Raw genomic sequence first — 21,654 nt, forward strand, 5'->3', positions numbered from 1 at the left:
ATCCATATTTATTTCATAGATTTCTACTAGCTAATTAATTCCAACCACACACATTTACATTTCGATTTCTGATTTTTTCAAAAAAAATCCTGAAAATGATAGGGAATAGTACTATTACCTGTTGGTCCGGTGAAGAGAGCAATCTGCCTACCCAATCAAATTAAAAAATAATTAATGCTACTACTAAAATAAAATACATCACTATTAGCATGATTTTACTTCACTATTGTTAACAAAACACATCACTTTTAACATGATTTTACTTCACTCTTGTTTACAAAACACACTCTTGTTTACAAAACACATCACTCTTAACATGATTTTACTTCACTCTTGTTTACAAAACACATCACTCTTAGCATGATTTTAGTTCACTCTTGTTTACAAAACGCATCACTCTTAGCATGATTTTACTTCTAGCATGATTTTACTTCACTCTTGTTTACAAAACACATCACTCTTACCATGATTTTACTTTACTCTTATTTACAAAACGCATCACTCTTAACATGATTTTACTTCACTCTTGTTTTCACTCTTGTTTACAAAACACATCACTCTTAACATGATTTTACTTCATTCTTGTTTACAAAATACATCACTCTTAGCATGATTTTACTGCACTCTTGTTTACAAAACACATCACTCTTAGCATGAATTCTTGTTTACAAAACACATCACTCTTAGCATGATTTTACTTCACTATTGTTTACAAAACACATCACTCTTAGCATGATTTTACTTCACTCTTGTTTATAAAACACATCACTCTTGTTTATAAAATACATCACTCTTGTTTATAAAACACATCACTCTTAGTATGATTTTACTTCACTCTTGTTTACAAAACACATCACTCTTAGCATGATTTTACTTCACTCTTGTTTATAAAACACATCACTCTTAGCATGATTTTACTTCACTCTTGTTTACAAAACACATCACTCTTAGCATGATTTTACTTCACTCTTATTTACAAAACACATCACTCTTAGCATGATATTACTTCACTGTTGTGAAATTTCCATCCCAATACCAAAAGCAATTATCTCTTGTAGATTGTCAACTCTACATTATGAGATAATTTAGAGATATATATATATAATCGCAATGCTCTTCTCTGTGATATTCAGTTTGGGATCATAATGACATAACATATTCCCTAAAATATATTGAGCTTTACAGGGCTTTACCAACAAAAGAGGGCGATTTATTTAGGTGTCAATCGAGCTCTTGTTCTCTCAGCGTTACACATATATATGTATATATGTGTGTGTGTGACTACGTATAATGCATTACATCAGATTGATAGAGAGGAAGAAGAAGGAAACAAAAATCTCAGTAGTTGTGCAACTAATTGTTCGTTTTTCTCTGGAAATAGAGATTGATTTCTCCCCTTTGTTTCTTCGTTTCTCTCTCCCCCAATTTCTTTCATTTCTGTTAACGTAACCACAACCAGCTGAATAGGAAACATGACTTCAGATGAACAGGCAAGTAGTTATAACAAAGATAATACATTCAAGCACTGTTCATCGTTCAAATTTGATTCTGCAACATTCTCCCAATAGTCTAGAGCCATTGAGGACTTTCTGAGATGATAAGGCGAGCATTATCTCATGTAGATTGTCAACTCTTTACTCTTTAAAATCTCCATCCCAATACCAAAAGTAATTCACACAAATCAGAAAATGGCAGAGAGGGTTGGAGAAGAGATTTCAATCGAACAGCAATACGCAAATCCCGATTTCGAGATTGCATATTTTAGCGAGAGAGATGGGGGCAGTGACAACGGCCTTGATAGCCATAGCGGCGGTGGCGCTGGGATGGTGTACGATCGAGATCGCGTGCAAGCCCTGTCTCGAGAAAGGTCGCGAAGCCATAGATCGCAACCTCAACCCCAATTACGATCCAGACGACGATATCGACACCGCCGCCACCGTTCGCGCCCCTCTCAATCCCGATTACTCTGAAGCTGCCGCCGCTCCCTCCACCGTCGTCAAGGCCGTCTGATTCTGCCAGAAATCGAGCGATCTCGTCCTCGAGGAATACTATTGTACGTTAATACGGCGACGTTGTTGTGCGACTGGATACCGACGGCTACGGCGACGACTACGACGATGGCAATTGCTTGAACGCGGTTTAATTTTCCAGAACAGAGAAGAGGAGAAGAGAGAAGAAGAAATCGTGGTTGTTTTTCAAATGAAATCAATTTGGCGTGATTTTGGTATCAAGCTTTTACAAAATTACCATAATACCCCCGCCTTGTTATTATGGAGTAAATTTGTGATTGAGGGAACTAATTCCTTTTTAAATTAGAAAATTACATGTATTAATACTAGCCCTTGATTTTCTTGATCTTGTGGCTGTGATTTGTTCTCTAGTTATTTGGTTAAGGGGTGTTTGCCATAGATCACTACCCTATATATATATATATAGGGGAGCACTATTCTCATTTTCCACTCTAAGATCATTTTTTCTTCTTACTAATAACCGTTAGATCCTTTCAATCAACGGACCACGTTAATGCTTAATTATTATTTCCGCGATTCATTATAGAACCTTTCGTTGTGCATTATGGGGGTAATATAGTAAATTTGGGAAAATTGAACCGCCATATTTTTGGCAATTACGAAATTGAAGCGATTTGCCATCATCCGACTCTTCAACTGTTCTCCTTCATTACTCTCTTAGCCGATTCCACTCTCCCCACTCCCTCCACTATCTAAAACCCTAGCCGTTCACCAAAGCTGAGGAATTGACAGCAGCCGCCCAAAATTTCGGCGATTACACTCCACCGTTGGTGACATCTACCACAAATCGACAAGCGTTGACGCGTTTTGTGGTATATTCAACAAATCTCGCAGGTATGTAAAAGTAAAACATGCAACTTTGCATATGCCGAGGTTGTTGCAAATCAGAATTAACTAGTTATTCGTCTAGGGTTGTCTCTGATTATTAGTGGTAGACATTGTGTTGGGTTAACCGCGACTCGATTCAGGTCTCTTATATTTTTTGGTTTATGCCAGATCCAATATGCCAAAAAGAGGTCGTCCGCGCTCTCAAGCATCACAGGATGCAGGTATATTTTCGTCGTTGCTTGTGCTTTTCAATATCGTATTTGTTGATTGTGAGGAATGCTACTTGCATGTCTATTTGTTGCTCATTATACATTGTAAAAAGGGGATAAGTGGACCATGTTATGTAATTGTGTTGAGGTCAGTTGCTTCGTTACAAATCTGTTTGTGTTTTTACTTTTTATGAATATGCAGAGCATTATTTAGATGTCTAGTTTCATGACTTGCAGTAAAGAATGCATTTTAGGGGTATTGTTTGTAGTGCTTAGGTTATGCAGTTAAGAGTACATACATATATTATTTGTTCTGATTAGTGAATTATGTATATGTTTGGAGATTCATTGTGTGTTTTAAATTGTGCAGTATATAGAGTAGTGAGTGTGCTGCAGAATACACTATGTAAGAATTCTGTGTGCATTTTTTAGGCCAGACAATGCATTATGTATCATGATGTATGCATTATGTTGCTTTTAACATTGGGCATTGATTGTATTGGTTTGTTGCCTCAGATTGTTATAGAGTAATCTGTTTGATGATTAGATATAAAATGATTAAACGTGCATTTACAATGATCATTATTTGTTTTATCTTATGCATTATGGGTAGGGTTTTATTCATTATTTGTTCGTAATGAATCATGTTTGTCTTGCTGTACGTATTTATCCCGATTTATTTCTTTTGATGTTGTCTTTTTAAATATGTAGTGCATTATGTAAAAGAATAATAGCATACGTTGCAGTATATGGTGCATTTAAGAGGTGTGTGTTGTGTATTATGTGTTTTACAAATTAGTTTTAAGACAAATTGTTATGTGCATTATTGAACTTAGCCTGTGCATTATGTACCAAGATATATGCATTACAGTCGGAATATTAAGCATTACTATTGGTATTAGCTGTGGTGGTTAAGAAACACACTTAAGTCATTATTTGTTATGACTTAATGCATCATGTTTGTTATGGGTAGGGTTTTATTCGTTAATTGTTCGTAATGCATCATGCTTGTCTTGTTGTACGTATTTATCCTGATTTATCTCATCTGATGTTGTCTTTTTAGATATACAGTGCATTATGTAAAAGAATAATAGCATACGTTGCAGTATATGGTGCATTTTAGAGGTGTATGTAGTGTATATTGTGTGTTTTACAAACTAGTTTCAAGACAAATTTTTATGTGCATTATTGAACTTAAACTGTGCATTATGTACCATGATATATGCATTATAGTCGGAATATTAAGCATTACTATTGGTATTAGCTGCGGTGGTTAAGAAACATACTTAAGTCATTATTTGTTTTGACTTAAGCATAATATGTAGTTATATATGCATTAATCATTCTTTAAACTATGTTCATGATGTGTTGTTTGTGCCATTTCAGATAAGCAGCTTAGAGTCAACATAGAAGATGATGTCGATGACATTATTCCCGTGGCGCTTGCAAAGAAATTTAGGCACAGATTAGCCGAGATAGCTCCTAGTACTTCTGGTAGTCAGGGTGAGCCTAAACCACCTACAGGGCGAAAACAAGATCAACTCTACTCCCGTCGAACGCCGTCCGAATTCATTGACTGCCTGAAGCAGCTGAATCCCCGACAGAAAGGGGCTGTCACAGATATTGGATTTGGGGCGGTCCTTGATTTCGACGTTAAGGAAATCCCGTCTTATCTTGCATATTGGGTTCTGAGCGCCTTACATCTGGCCCGCTGCCAAATTCAACTGACCGGCGGTGAATACATTACTCTGGACGAGGAGGATGTCCACCTCACGTTGGGGTACCCTCGAGGGCCAAAAATGATATCAAGGCCGGTCGATAAGCAGTCAAACTTCGCATTCAACGACCTAGTGGCAGAGAGATGCCATAAGGGTCGCTTTAAGATGACCCCAAAAGACATTGCACAGCTGATGATGGTCGAGCTTGATGGTGGAGATGACTTCAAGAAGCTATTCATGTTCCTACTTGAAAATGCATTGATAGAGACTCCTACTGACGGCCACTGCAAGCCGAAGATTCTACATTTCATCGACCATGTAGCCGATATCAGAAATTTGAATTGGTGTGGCTACGTGTTGTCTGTCCTTGAGGCCACACACCCGAGCTGGGCTAGCGGACAATCTGCGGTGTTCTCCGGGCCAATGCACTTTTTGGTGGTAGGTGTTTAATAACAATCAAATGCTATACATTTATAACCAATAGCTGCATTATATTGAGTCATAACATGTAGAATGTGTACTGTACTGTGCATTATTGATGTGTACCCTTGTTGTGCATAATATTTTCAGTGCTGCTATGTGGACCGCGTGGTTCACATCCGGCGACGCGTTGTACGTACCTGGTCGACGATGAAAGGGTGGACAGCCGATACCCTAAAGCAACGCGAGGACGTTGAGCGCGATCAATTCGGGACGGGGAGGTTAGATCTCCGAATAGATAAGGAGAGTTTGGTGGTTGACGAGGACGTACGTAGGCGGGCAACCGTGGATGTAGGAGAAGGATCCTCCACGGGCATGTACAGAGCGAAGAGGCTAAGAGAAAAGTTCATCGCTTCGAGCTCCTTGCTGGCCCACGCAGTCTCAGCGTGGGTCTATGATTTCGTAGCTTTACCCGTGGAGCTCCTTGAGGATGACTGCTTCTGCGTGGGAAGTCAAATTGGCCGAAAAATATTGGGTATTCCAGAGCAAGAGGAGGTTGCAGATGACGACATCACAACGAGGCTGACCCAGGCAAGGGTCAATGAGGAGGAGTACAACCAAGAGTGGATAGATGAGATGGAGAAGATGATGGCCGCCTACGACAAGAAGAAGACTATAACAACTAGCTTTAGAAGGCCATCGTTTGTGTTAGATGGATTTGATTGCCCTGACCCGTTTACCACACAGCAAAAAAAAAGAGGTAGGCGTGAGCGGTGGAGGAGCTGAAGCTCCCCAACATGATGGTACAACAAGTTTTGCCCCAGCCATGGATCAACCGAGAATTGTAGAGCATCAGCTAGACTCGGCCATGCCTGATCCAGTAGGTGCTGCTTTTGGAATTGAAGTCCAAACTGAATCACACACTTTAGAGGCATCGACTGACAAGGAGGTGGTTGGGGAGCTTACGGAGCGAGGCTAGAGTATCGTTTTAAAGCCTTAACAATTTCAAAGTCGCATGTTATTAACTTTTTGGATTAGTTTTAATTATTGGTTATATTATGCAAGAGACTAGTCAAATAACTGAGAAAGTGCATGAGCCAAGTGGAATTAGGAAAGGTGGAAGTGTCAAGGAGGCAATAACAAAGGCTGTGAAGGCTAAAAAATTTGTAGAACGGGCAGGGGAGAAAGCCAAGGTGTGAACAACCTATAAATCGAGAGCATTATACAATGTTTTTGTTTCGTTCCTATAAATTATGCATTATTTAATATGGGATTTGCATTCGTTGCCTGGACTTATACATAAACTGTAATAGTATACTTTTGCCGCATTCATAACATGGCTTGGTGTACACAGAAACCTCCCCAACCTAAGCAGAAGGGGATAGTGATCGGTGGGGATAGGACGGGTGAGGTCGGTGAAGAGGTGCTTATTCCTACTGCAGCTGTGCGTGGGAAAGGCAAGCAGAAGGAGGTCCGTCCTGAGGAGGATGGAAAAGTGGTATGGGACTAACAGTTCCACATTTTGTTGCTTATGATTAATCTTGGAGTTAAGAATTATTGTTTCTTGCAGGAGGTGGGAAATGTGGACACAGCCCGCGTGAAGAAAGCCAGTCTGGCTTTACGGTCACCCTTTAACAAGCGGGCTGTTAAACTAACCGCCAAGGCCAACATCAATGACAAGGAACTTTACTTCTGGGTCCTTAGCACAGCAGAGCCTCATGAGTCCATCCGGTTCGTTGTTTTGTTTTGTTTACTGTTGTAAATTGGTGTAGTCTCCGTGTTGGTTTAGCAAATCAATCAAGTTTACATATGCGTATCATTTGATTTGTGCACTGCATTATTTATCAGTAAACATTCATTATTTAGGGAAAATAATGCATTTTGAATGCTATTGTGATTATTAGTTAATCAACTTAGTGCAGATTACATAAGTGCAATTTTGTGATTAGACAATGCATTTTTTAACATGTAGGGTGGCTGTTAGTGTTAGTGCAATATGTGTTTTCGTTAGTGGATTTTGTGGTTTCGTTAGTGCATTATATACCTGCTAAATGTCATTATCTGATGCACAGTATGCATTAATAGGCATATTGGGTAAGCTAATTCAACCGTCACTGTACAATATGCATTAATAGGAGTATTGCTATGCAGGGATGCGATTGTGTACGAAGACAATTACAAGCAAACCCTGCAGACTGAGTTCCTTTCGTTGGCACCTTTCAAAGTTGTCTGCCCCGGCATTGTAGACGCATGGAGCTCTTACCTGAATAACATGGAGAAGCTTAAGGCAACGGAGACGGTTTCCAGACTATTTTTCTCCACACGGCCATGCGTGAGTGAATCATTTGTGTACTCCAATTACGTACTGGATGTTCAACTGCAACTTAACAAACTTAATTATAAATCAAACTTGCAGACACAGTCATTGGTAGACACACCTGCAGGATGGGATGGCCAGAGACAATTTGCTTATTTCTGGACCATCTTTTCGAGGAAGCACTCGGAGCGGGATGCATCCAGTGGGATAAGTACGATATGGTGAGTTTGATTCTTAAATTATGTGTGTGAGAGTCAATTTTATAGTACAAAAACATGATAATTTAATGTGCTCTTCATTATGTAGTTCTTCTTCCCCATTTTGGGTGAACGACAGCAGTACGTGGTCTGTTTTGATGTCCGGGATGGCACGATGAATTTAATAGACCACAGCCTCGCAGAACCTCACGCATCGTTCAGCGACAAATATGGGACCACTCCCTCGCTTCTGGTATGTAATGTGCATAATCGGGTTTGTTGCATCATTGTACACAAAAATAATATACTGATGATGTGAGTCACATTTGTTTTAGAGGACGTTCATGGCTGATGCCCTGGACAAATGCAAAGAAACAAAAATTACCGCTCTTGTACGAAGCTGCACTACTAATGTGGTGAGTATGCCATGGAGGAACAACTTGGTTACAATGGAGAATGGTGTGTACGTGATGCGCCATATGGAAACCTATTTCGGGGAGAAAGAAAAAGATTGGGATTGCGGGCTTAGTGCAAAGGGAACAAAAAGCTTGGAGATGTTCAGAATCAAGTTTGCACGGACGCTCCTGACTTGTGCGCACAACATCCGAGGTGCCGCAAACCAATCTAAAGCAACGAGGTTTTGGAGGGAGAGACCGGCCAAGTTCAACTTTGAACAGTGGGTCGAGAATTATGGACTGTAGGGAGTGATGGTTCGACTATAGGGTGATGGATGTTAATGAATTCCTTGATTGCTTGGTTGACTTTTTGCGTTGGAACTAACAGCTTTCACAACTTTTTAGTAGCTTTTTGATATTGGACAATGATTTTAGGAATATGGATTATGAATGGAGTACATGCCATTATTCATCCGTATACTGTGTGCCTAACGTTTTTGATGTTGTCTAATTTTATTTAAAAGATCCTTATCGTATTCTACGTAATGTAAATGACACAGAAAATAATGCACGACATAACACAAATAATACACTTATTCAGAAATGTATTCTGTGCAGTACGTTTATTTATGCAGTGCATTATATATACATACAAAGGCATTATTTACAATATATTATGCATTAGAAGATTTATCCTGTTTATATGCGTAAGTTGGTTTTTTGTAGTCCTTAACAGACGTGTACTTGTTTAGTTTCTTGCGTACTTTTGTATTTGGTATATTACATTTGTGAACTATCACCGTCAATATCAGACAAATAAAATTAGATATTATTTATGTTATGTGCTGCATTGTTTTTAGAAAAGTGGTTATATATACGGAGACTAGATATGTGCATTATTTAACTAAAAGAGTGCATTATGAATCAACAAATGCTGTGTGCCTTACTTTTTTGATGTTGTGCATTTACTTAAAGGATCCTTAACGTATTCCACGTTATGCAAAATAACACAGTAAATAATGCACCGTATAACACAAATAATGCACTTATTCAGAAATGTATTATGTGCATTACGTTTGTTTATGCAGTGCATTATGAATACATATTAAACCATTATTTACAATATATTATGCATTATGAGATTTATCCTGGTTATATGGGTAAATTCGATTTTTGTAGTCCTTAACAGGCGTGTAATTGTTTAGTTTCTTACGTACTTTTGTATTTGGTATATTACATTAATGAAGTATCACCGTCCGCATCAGAGAAATAAAATTTGACATTACTTATGTTATGTGATGCATTGTTTTTTGAAAAGTGGATATAGATACGGAGAGTAGATATGTGCATTATTTAACTAAAAGAGTGAATTATGAATCAACAAATGTTCATTATTTTGCATGCAGTAGGGAACACAAGTATCCATGGCGTCATTGAGTTAACTTCACACATATATACAGTACTCTTGACTTATATATAATCCAATAATTAACAAAAAATTCTACTAATGCAACAACCACATGTTTCAACTTATAACAGTATGACAACAAATTTGAACAACAATACTACTAGAGCCCAAACAAAAGTTGTGATGCGTTGTTTAAATACCATAACTCAAGTTGTTCTTTTTCCCTTGCGCGCATCTTTCTCCATCGTCATCTCTTTAAGCAGTGGACAGTTCCTGGAGTCGTGATGACCCATCTCATCGCACGCCTTACACCGTCTAAGAGGCCTTGACGCATCCTTTATAGCCTTCTCTCTCTTCGAAATCAGACGACTCGCAGAGCTGCTGGCGTGGCCCTTCGTCTTCACGACATCCGGAGGATGAACCGCAACAGATTCAGGCCTTACCATTCCATAAAACTCTTCAACCATACGCCTCTTCTCAGCAGCTGAGGTTGCCGGAGTACCAGTTTGAAGAGAGTTACCAAGTTCTTCAACGCCACCTACAAATGCACGTAAGACATCGATGTCGGTCTCAAACCGTCTAAGAAAACCATAAAACATCGAAATCTCCTGCTTAGACACAGTTTGCCTATCGCCAGCGGAGGAATGGGTATGCAAGGGATCCTGCAACTCCCCATGTACAGCCTTGGCTAAGGGAGTCTTCATCCATCGACTGTCACAGTATTTATCCGGGATTTTTTTTACCTCATTGTTCCGAAACAAGAAAAATATATGGCTGCACAAATAACCATGCAGACCAAATAGTTTGCATTCGCACGAGTAAGTATCATCAGTCTTGTCATGACGAACAAAGTATGCATTGCGCTAGCTATCGCCAAGCTTGTATGTGTCAACCGTTTCTCCGGACATAAAACCCAGCACACGACATCTGTCATTACCCTCCCCAATTTCTTGTTGTATTTTCTTGAACATACTATCGGTAAACAACGTGGAAGCATGTTTCTCGAACGGCAGAGTCATTGCTAGTATGGGTATGGCAGTGGCATCGTGGTAGTCCAAAGTTGTTCTACTGTTCCGCTGGAATTCTATGGCGTGGTTGAAATTCAAGTAGAATTCGGCTATGTTAGCTCGGGGCTTCAGAAAATTTTTGTAGAAACTGTTCTCTGATTCAGATATGGACGTAGTCCTAATCATCGATCCCATAGGAAAATCCCTGAAATACGTCGGTATCCAGTACTTCCTATACGCATACAATGTGTTGAACCAGTCGATGTCCTCTAGCTGATGATGTTCGACCAATCTATTCCACTCCTCCTCAAATTCGTCAGGCTCAACTAGGTCCGACCAAACACAAGCGTTAAATTCCTTTTTGAAATCGCCATCCCGCAACAATATGTTTGGTACCTTGACAGCCAGCTTATGCATTATATGCCACATACACCAACGGTGACGTGTGCCAACTAGGACCTCTTCAATCGCTGATCGCATACCCAAATCTTGATCGGTCACAATCATCCTGGGGGGTACACCCATACAATCTACAAAATGTCTGAACAACCAAGCAAATGCCCCCGTTTTCTCACTGCACACCAATCCGGCCGCAAATGTCACAGGACTACCATGATTATCCTTTCCAGTGAAAGGGGTGAAGATCATACAGTACCTGTATAAATCATATTAACGTGGCATCAAAGATGTAAACATATCATAATGCAATGTTCAGTATTGCGTAATGCAGTGAGGTACATTAATAATGCACACGGTATAGAACAGATCAATAAACTACAACGTAAACAACACATTAGTTAGTTTAAACATGTTTGTGTTGTATGTGGAGTCGAAGGACTCAATATCACCAAACATGTGGTAATTCTGCTTCATCAAACCGTCGCACCAAAACAGAGCAACCAACTGGTCGGATTCGTTAACTTCGTAGTGATAGGTGAACGCCTTGGACATCTCCTTCTTCTTAGCCATATCATCCAACACCATTTGTACATCTAATCCTTGTGCGTATGCTTTGATGTCCCGTGAGGCATTCCTGATATCCCCAACAGTGCAACCAACTAGGTCAAACCCACCAAGAATTTCCTTCAATACCTTAAATGTGAGCGTGGGTCCTATATTAGCCTTGGAACAGTCGAGGATGAATTTATGATGTACATCATCCAACTTGTGATTACTTGACATGAATTGCTGATGTTTCGTTTCAACCATGTGATGGTTATGAATGTCGTTAAACTCCAGAATTATGTAACCTGACAAGCAATCTTCCGAGAAAAACCTGAACGATATACTAGCCGTACAACCACACCGCTTAGATAACTTCCTACGCTTGATAGTGAAACCAGAACGGGCATTCAAATGGTCATCTTCATCACCCTTCTTCCTTCCTTCCCTATTGCATACAACTTGATACCACGTCGTAACATCATCAACCTTCCTCATAGCTTGTTTGCGCGTATCAAATCCAACAGTGCGGGCATATACCTCGTAGCAAGCGAAAGCAAATTCCAAGGATTGGAATTTCTGACCTACAACAGACTTCAGATCGGGAGAACATTCAGGTACAACAACCACTGTACATTATTTAAAAAAAGGGTCAGCATAAAAGTACAACTTTGCAATGTAGTAAGTAGACAATTAATGCACGATATTTAAATTGGACTATTATGTGATTTATGTATACGTAAAATGCACGATATTATTAAACGTTGTTTTTAATGTGTACGTACTATACCCTACCCCATAGCCTTATTAAACCCTTAGGGGAAAACAAGAAACGTGTGCCAAAAATCAAAAATAATAACCGATATTTAAGCCCTAGACAAACGAGACATACTAGCGGTCCTATGCTAATTTGTACAATATACACATTGCAAATAAGATGTTGTTCATTATACAGACAATATAATCCATTACGCATATTCATTTGGTGCATTATTTGTATGAACATTATTCATCATACAATGTGCATTGGATACTTACGTGATTTATTTATAGGTCAAACACAAACTATGCTTAAACATTGTTATTAATGTTTACGTACTACACCCTAGCCCCTAGGCTTATAAAACCCTTAGGGGAAATAAGAAATGTGCGCCAAACATCAAAACTAATAACCGATAACTAATCCCTAGACAAACGAGACATACTAGCGGTCTTATACACATTGCAAATAAGATGTTATGCATTATACAGACAATATAATCCATTACGCATATTGATTTGGTGATTGATTTGTATGAACTTTATTCGGTATACTATGTGCATTGGAAACTTACGTGATTTATTTATAAGTCAAACACAAACTAATCTTAAACGTTGTTAGTCATGTTTACGTACTATACCATAGCCCCTAGGATTATTAAACCCTTAGGGAAAATAAGAAACGTGCACCAAACATCGAAACACAGACAAAAAATTTAGACCCTATACATTGCTGCTCACGAATTATGCATTATATAGGCAGAAATATTCATTATACGTGATCAATTTGTGCATTACATGCATCGTTTTAACCAACTGCTGTAGATATGCCGAGAGCGAAACCCTGAAGGAAGGCTTCAAATTCGTCGCTGATTAATTACTCTATCCTGAACATTGCTGTTCTTAAAAAATCACAGCAACCGATCAAATAATCACATCAACCGATCATGTTATACCATGACAACACACTACACGAATTACTTGCTGATTAACTATCAAATAATCAGACTGCTACAACTGGTAGCGAAACATCCGAAACAAAAAAACAATAGCGCTAATTCAGAATTACCTTCTTCCATTATTATTGCCAAAAACGATTGCTACAACGCCAATTAAACAAGCTTGAAAGACCACGTATTGATTCACGTCAAAATTGAGAATTGTGAGAATTGAAACCTTGCTGCTAATAATCTGAATAAAAAAAACCTATACGCCTGAGTAAAACCCTTACTTCTTCGACGTGAGATGAGAAAAAAGAACGGCAATATCTTCCAAGGAGAGAATCATGGAATTTCCATAACTGCCAAATAATAATTTACCAATTCTGCCCTTTTAAGATTTTTAATTGATTATAATTTAATGTGATCTGCGAAATTTTGCAGGATTGATGTAATTGACGGTAGAGATTAAGAAGGAAAAAGGAGGAAATATAGAAAAGGAAATGAATACATCCATATATATATATAGGATTGTGATCAATACCGAACCACTCTTAAACCTTAAACGCCGAACAACATCATTATATATATATATATATATAGGGGTGCATTATAATGATAACCCCAATTTTCGTAATAACCCTATAACTAAATCTGGACCACACATTTTTAAAATCACGTGGTCTAGATTCAAACTTAGATTTACTTCATAAAAAAAGCGCGGGGGTAAAATGTCATTTCGCTCATGATAAAATTTACGTATCCAAATTTCGCTCATTTAATTTCTGAATTTCGCTCATTTTATCATTTTATCAGTCAGTCAAAAGTATCATTTTATCAACTCAGAGTATCATTCTATCCGGCAAAACTATCATTCTATGCAATAAACCTAACATATATCATTTTATCAGTCAGTCAAAAGTATCATTTTATCATTTTATCAGTCAGTCAAAAGTATCATTTTATCAACTCAGAATATCATTCTATCCGGCAAAACTATCATTCTATGAAATAAACCTATCATTTTATCACAAAGCAGTAAACGTATCATTTTATCAACTCAGAGTATCATTTTTATAAGGTTACTGTCATTTTATCCGCTTAGATTATCATTTTATCAAGTAAAAGTATCATTTTATTAAACAAAAATGTCATTTTATACACCAAAAATATCTATCATTCTATCGGCTGAAAGTATCATTCTACCCGGCAAAACTATCATTCTATCGACTGAAAGTATCATTCTATACGACATAACTATCATTTTATCAGTTTTATGTCATTTTGTCACGTTAAAGTATCATTTTATCAGCTTATATGCAATTTCTTCAGCTAAACTATCATTTTTATAAGGTTACTGTCATTTTATCCGCTTAGATTATCATTTTATCAGGTAAAAGTATCATTTTATTAAACAAAAATGTCATTTTATACACCAAAAATACGTATCATTCTATCGGCTGAAAGTATCATTCTACCCGGTAAAACTATCATTCTATCGGCTGAAAGTATCATTCTATCCGGCAAAACTATCATTTTATCAGTTTATGTCATTTTGTCACGTTAAAGTATCATTTTATCAGCTTATATGCAATTTCTTCAGTTAAACTATCATTTTTATAAGCTAGCTGTCATTTTATCCGCTTAGATTATCATTTTATCAAGTAAAAGTATCATTTTATTAAACAAAAATGTCATTTTATACACCAAAAATACCTATCATTCTATCGGCTGAAAGTATCATTCTAACCGACAAAACTATCATTCTATCGGCTGAAAGTATCATTCTATCCGGCAAAACTATCATTTTATTAGTTTTATGTCATTTTGTCACGTTAAAGTATCATTTTCTCAGCTTATATGCAATTTCTTCAGCTAAACTATCATTTTTATAAGCTAACTGTCATTTTATCCGCTTAGATTATCATTTTATTAGGTAAAAGTATCATTTTATTAAACAAAAATGTCATTTTATACACCAAAAATACCTATCATTCTACCCGGCAAAACTATCATTCTATCAGCTGAAAGTATCATTCTACCAGACAAAACTATCATTCTATCGGCTGAAAGTATCATTCTATCCGGCAAAACTACCATTTTATACAGTAAACCTAATATTTATAAGCTAAAAGTATCATTTTATCAACTCAGAGTATCATTCTATCCGGAAAAACTCTCATTTTTATAAGGTTTCTGTAATTTTATCCGCTTAGATTATCATTTTATCTGATAAAAGTATCATTTTATTAAACAAAAATGTCATTTTATACACCAAAAATACCTATCATTCTATCGGCTGAAAGTATCATTCTACCCGGCAAAACTATCATTCTATCGGCTGAAAGTATCATTCTATCCGGCAAAACTATCATTTTATGCAGTAAACCTAACATTTATAAGCTAAAAGTATCATTTTATCAACTCAGAGTATCATTCTATCCTGCAAAACTATCATTCTATGCAATAAACCTATCATTTTATCATTTTATCATTTTTATCATTTTATCAGTCAGTCAAAAGTATCATATTTTCAACTCAGAGTATCATTCTATCCGGCAAAACTATCATTCTATGCAATAAACCTATCATTTTATCATTTTATCAGTCAGTCAAAAGTATCATTCTATCAACTCAGAGTATCATTCTATCCAGCAAAACTATCATTCTATGCAATAAACCTATCATTTTATCATTTTATCAGTCAGTCAAAAGTATCATTTTATCAACTTAGAGTATCATTCTATCCGGCAAAACTATCATTCTATTCAATAAACCTATCTTTTTATCATTTTATCATTTTACGTGATATTTGGCGAAATTCAGAAATTAAATGAGGGAAATGACAGTTTTACCCCCGTGTTTTTTTATGAAGTAAATCTAAGTTTGAATCTCAAAACTATCATTCTATGCAATAAACCTATCATTTTATTATTTTATCATTTTACGTGATATTTGGCAAAATTCAGAAATTAAATGAGAGAAATGACAGTTTTACCCCCGCGCTTTTTTTTATGAAGTTAATCTACGTTTAAATCTCAACCGCATGATTAGAAATATGTGTGGTCCAGATTTGGTTATAGGGTTATTAGGATATTTAGGGGTTATCATATGATCATGACTCTATATATATATATATATATATATATATATATTAAAAAAAATAGAATTCTCTAATCGGTATACTGTTACCATACCGCATACAGTTATTACGGTATACCGTACAGTGTTTCGGTATACCATTTTAACGGTATATCGAAACACGGTACGGTATACCATAAAAACGGTATGATAACGGTATCAAAAATTATCATACCGAATTTCCGGTATACCAGAAATTCGGTACGGTATCGGTATGGAATTTTGTCATACCGTAATTTCCGGTATGGTATGCGGTATGGCACGGTCGGTACGGTATACCGTATTGACCCACCCCTAGTCTTAAAGATATCGGCGTCATGCATTCGTATCTGATCTTACCCAAAACAAAGATCCAATTTTGTGAACACCCGAGCGGTGCCCAGTTCAACGAAAAGCTTGTCAGCCGTCGGAATGGGAAAATGATTTGAAACTATGGCTGCGTTCAAAGCACGGTAGTTAATGCAGAAGCGTATATTTCTTAATCAATGCAAAATGATTGCAATGTTAGTTCGTATATTTCTAAGCCTTACTGAAATAAGATGACATTGGTGTGGTATAGCACTGAATTGGATCTAACAGCAAGACGAGTCTTTATGCTATCTACTGAAAGATGAGGTCTTGATATCTAATTTCTTAATCAATGTACGTTAGCATTGAGCACACGATATTGATTTCGTACCACTTTGATTTACGAATAGGTGCGAGTTTTTCGTAACCCAATACACCTGGTACATTGGGTGGTGGTGATTCATATCTAGCGGTGCTAGGATTGTTATTACATTGAATCGTGCGCGAGCAGAGTCTCGTTTGATAACGTTCGTAATAGGAGCTCGAACCAATATTTTATTATTCGGAACCTAGCTAGTTAGAGTTTTGATTACTCTATGAATAATAAATAAGTGTTTCTTGCTAAGTCCACTCTTGGAGTTTATAATATGTTAATTAATTAAGTCCATAGCAGACATTGATTAATTAATGGACGTTTCAATCTTAAACACAGGAAATTAATGGCGAATAAATGGAAACCCGGAATACTTGTAATTTTGGATTTGGACGGGTAGTGCAATATTACTTCTATAGTGGGTGATTGTAATATTCTAATAATAGCTTATATTAAATTGTGGGTTCAATTGAATTAGTAAAGAGCTAATTGGGTGAGGTTCAGTCCAAATTCATCCATAGATCCCTGAACTGGCCCAATTGGAGACTTATATAAATAGGAGAATAAAGGAGACAGAAAATATACTTGTATTTTTTCTTCTAAAATTTTCGTTCCCCCTCATATTCCCATAGGGGACGATTTTTCTCTCCTTTGAGAGATAGGATTTCCGTTTTCTTTATTTAAGTCCTAGTATTCTAATAAAATCAGCCCACCCTGATATTAGATTACAGTCTGGATAACCAGTCAGAAGATCCCGTGGTTTAGTACTCAAGATCTTCACGAGGAGACGAAGCAAGCAATCTTCGATTATTTGGTGAATCATCTAGGTAAATCGGCTAACTCCGTAGTAAGCTTGTTTTAGGTATTGTTTGTGCCAAAATGTGTTTTTCAATTCAAGTTATCAGCATGATACATGTGAAATTTACGCGAATAGATTTTGTCTATATAATCTGCTAAATAGATCAGAATTTATGTGATCCGTTAGAACGCACGTTTCCGCTGCCAACCCCAACAATTGGTATCAGAGCCAGTCTTTGGCTCTGATTATTTGGATTTAAATTTCGCGAAATTCATGTATGGATGCGCTATTTGATTACGAAGCATGTTTTTATTGTTTTTGTTTATATTTTTTATGCATGTTGAACTCAAGAACTATCGAATCAAAGAACATGAATTATTCGATCGTACGAGACGTGCGATCTGTCAGCGCTCGCGCTGAGACGTATCGCACCACACGCGATTGAGAAAGGGTTGTCGATTGAGTAGGAGCCCGGGGCTCACGATCACGGGACGACGCGCAGACAAGCGTTGGTTTGTGCACGCCACCGGCCGAGACCGCACGCCCCAGACGGAACCCGTGTCGAGGTCGACACGGTGGCTGGCTCGGTGCGGCGGTTCGATCGAGAACACACCGAGGTACCGAGACGCCGAGAGTCCCAACCCTAGGCGGAAGATTCGAGACAAGGCTCCAAGCAACTGGCCGAGACGTGCACACCAAGCTGCGCGACGTGTGCTGGAGCAGTGGGAGCGGCGAGTCTCGGATGGGTTGAGATGGACTATCGCTACTGGCCGAGAGGAGTCGCACCACCGTGCAAACTCCTGGCCGAGACGCTGGCGACACTTGACGAGCCAGGCGGACGAGAGGAGTCGCGCCACCGTGCGAGCTCCTGGCCGAGACGCTGGCGCGCTACATGCGTACTGCTGGCCGAGACACCGTGTACGTCGTGATCCGATGATGAACTTGTCGGATCTTCGTCGTTCATCGTTCGTGCAAACCTCGTGCGATGAGATATCGATGAATGATTATTTTAATGATTATTTAATTCTTTAAATAAAAGATATCATTAAAATATTATATTTAATGGAAATAAAATATTTTGGGATGATTTCCCTAAATTTTAGGAATATTTATATTATTATCTATATCTATGGAAATAAATAATATTATTTTGATTCCGACATGATATGGACAAGAATAATTTAATAGTTTCCTAATAATTATATATCTAGAATCCTAATAAAGATAGATATGAATGAATACATTAAATAATAAAATTTCTCTTCCTAATCTTGAACATGGAAATAATTGGAATTTAATTTTTCATGTCTTATTAAGAATTAAATAACTTGATTATTTTAGATATATCTTATAGTAGACATGAATGAGAATTAAATTCTGAAACAATTAGGTTTCCTAAAGGAAGATAGTAAATAAAAAGATTTAATTATCCAGCAAAGAATTGGATTAAGCCTCTATCTGCCTCAAGGCTAAGGATAATTAAAGAAAAACCATAACCCAAATATATAAGCGATAATTACGAACTTAATGTTTGTATATGGTCTCCATCAATTGGTCTACAATTTATGAAGCTTATTTCAAATATTATCGCCACCCATTATGTGGGGACAATAATCCTAAGAAATAGCAAGTTCATGAGGGCGGACTTCTAAAAAATAAACAGTATGAATTGGAATGTGGTTTTCAATATTATCGTTATGTGGGGACAATAATCCTAAGAAACTACGAGATTCAGAAGTTCACACATGTTTTATGAGATCGCTTGATCTTGTTAGCAGCACATGAACATTGTTATGTGAGTGTGTTGTAGAAATGAGACTCTGTAATGCTAAATTCGGTGGTCTTGCTTAGGCAACATTAGGCGACCATGCCATTATGTGGTCTCTGGACTATTCGTCGGTGTTGTGACCAGCAAAATTGTAGAATTTTAATGCGTATTAACCTCTTATGGAGGGTACAAAATTTTAATTTACAGTTGTAAGATTTTGAAAAGTTTTATGGTTAATCTAATCAAACTTCTTACATAAGTTTATGACAAATAGTAAATACTTTGTTTTGCAGTGCAAATCAAATCGTCAAGATGTCATTCAATCCTCTTTCTGCAATTCTTAAAGAAAACAAACTCGATGGCCAAAATTACATAGAATGGAAACAAAACTTAGACATCGTTCTCACAGCAGAAGAGTACAACTTTGTGCTCACCACCCCATGACCTCCAGTGATGCCGGCTAATGCTACGGCAGGAGTCAGAGATGCGCATAGACGGTGGCATAAGGCGAATGAGATGGCTAAGTGCTATATGTTGGCTTCTATGTCTTCAGTACTCAAGCATTAGCATTCAGCCATTGAAACGTCCGCCGAGATCATGCAAAATCTCAAGAATATTTTTGGTACTCAGAATCGAACGGCTAAGTCTCAAACCTTTCGGAGTATCATGTTGAAGACAATGAAGGAAGGCACGTCTGTGCTGGACCATGTCCTTGAGATGATGTCCCACCTCAACCAAATCGAGGTTTTGGGAGGGACAATCGATCCCGAGTCCCAAGTAACAATTATCCTTCAAAGTCTGGCTTCCAGCAGTTCAAGCTCAATTTTGAGATGAACAAAAGGAATTACACCTTGGCAGAGCTGCTGACTGAACTTCAGTCGGCAGAGGACCTTATGGTTTAGGCTAAGGCGGCCATGATGACTTTGGAGCCTCATTCCTCTGGCTCTAAGCCTGGGGTAGGAAAGAAGTCGGCACCGAAATCAGTAGCGGCTAAGACGGCTAATGGAAAGAAGAAGAAGAAAAAGAAGAAGAAGAAGAAGAAGAAGAAGAAGAAGAAGGCAAACAAGAAGCCTACGGGGAAGTGTTTTAAGTGTGGGGAGAAGGGGCATTGGAAGCCAGACTGTCCTAAAATGGGCAAGGCTACAGGTATGCACCAAGCTCTAGTAGTCGAGTCATGTTTGACTTCGACATCAGCTCAAGCTTGGGTTATTGACACATGAGCCACTGATCATATTTGTTTTGATCCTGACTTGATGCAGGTGACAAGACGGCTACATGATCGTGAGATTGAAGTCCAGCTTGGCGACGCTACTAAAGTGGCGGCCGTTGCAGTAGGAGACGTTTATTTGCGTTTTAGTAGTGATAGATTTTTTATTTTGAAGAATGTTTTGTTGATACCTTCTTTTAGGAGAAATTTAATTTCAGTTTCTAAATTGGTTTTTGATAGATATTCGATTTCTTTTAATGACACTTGTGTTATTAAGAAAGATGGTTCTTATATCTGTCGTGGTATCATGGAAAACAATCTGTACACAATCACATCTACATATTTTAATAATCGCAAATCAGAACTCAATACAACATCGAAAATTTTAAAGAAAAGAAAACAACCTTCAAGTTCAATGAACGAAACATACTTATGACACCTTAGACTTGGTCATGCAAATGAAAGGATGATCCATTCTCTTGTCGAACAAGACCTTATTAAAGGTATAGAGAAGGAACCTTTTCAAAAGTGTGAGTCATGCTTAGAAGGCAAGATGACCAAGAGGTCCTTTAGGACTAAGGGCAATAGGGCCAAGGAAGTACTTGAGCTCGTTCATACCGATGTGTGTGGACCAATGTCAACAGAAGCAAGAGGTGGTTTTCGATACTTCATCACTGTTATTGATGACTTCTCGAAAATTGGAATGTCTATTTGATGCGCCACAAGTCTGAATCTTTTGACAAGTTCAAAGAGTTTAAGGCTTATGTGCAGACGTATCATGGAAAGAGTATCAAAAGCATGCGATCTGATCGTGGAGGTGAGTACCTCAGTGCTGAGTTTTTGGACTACTTATCGGTAGCGGGAATCGAATCCTAACTGACTGCGCCGGGCATGCCCCAGCAGAACAACG

At 37.8% G+C, this 21,654-nt stretch overlaps 2 protein-coding genes across 2 annotated transcripts in view; one reads left to right on the forward strand and one right to left on the reverse strand.

The window, feature by feature from the left end:
- LOC121783379 overlaps positions 1 to 21,654 on the forward strand; it is a 447,925-nt gene that overhangs the window by 170,353 nt on the left and 255,918 nt on the right. The window lies entirely within an intron of this gene.
- Positions 10,386 to 13,309, reverse strand: LOC121784324 (protein FAR1-RELATED SEQUENCE 5-like). The gene is made up of 3 exons (XM_042182483.1): positions 13,300 to 13,309; positions 11,338 to 12,100; positions 10,386 to 11,184 (listed from the first exon to the last, which is right to left on the reverse strand). Exons 1-3 carry the CDS (start codon positions 13,307 to 13,309, stop codon positions 10,386 to 10,388), a joined length of 1,572 nt encoding a protein of 523 aa, XP_042038417.1.

Source organism: Salvia splendens, chromosome 21 (assembly GCF_004379255.2).
Source record: "Salvia splendens isolate huo1 chromosome 21, SspV2, whole genome shotgun sequence".
NCBI lineage: Eukaryota > Viridiplantae > Streptophyta > Magnoliopsida > Lamiales > Lamiaceae > Salvia > Salvia splendens.

Coding starts and splice junctions, on each gene's coding strand:
- LOC121784324 (XM_042182483.1), bottom strand. Junction 11,185..11,337: donor TCCACATACAACACAAACAT/GTTTAAACTAAC, acceptor TGATTTATACAG/GTACTGTATGATCTTCACCC.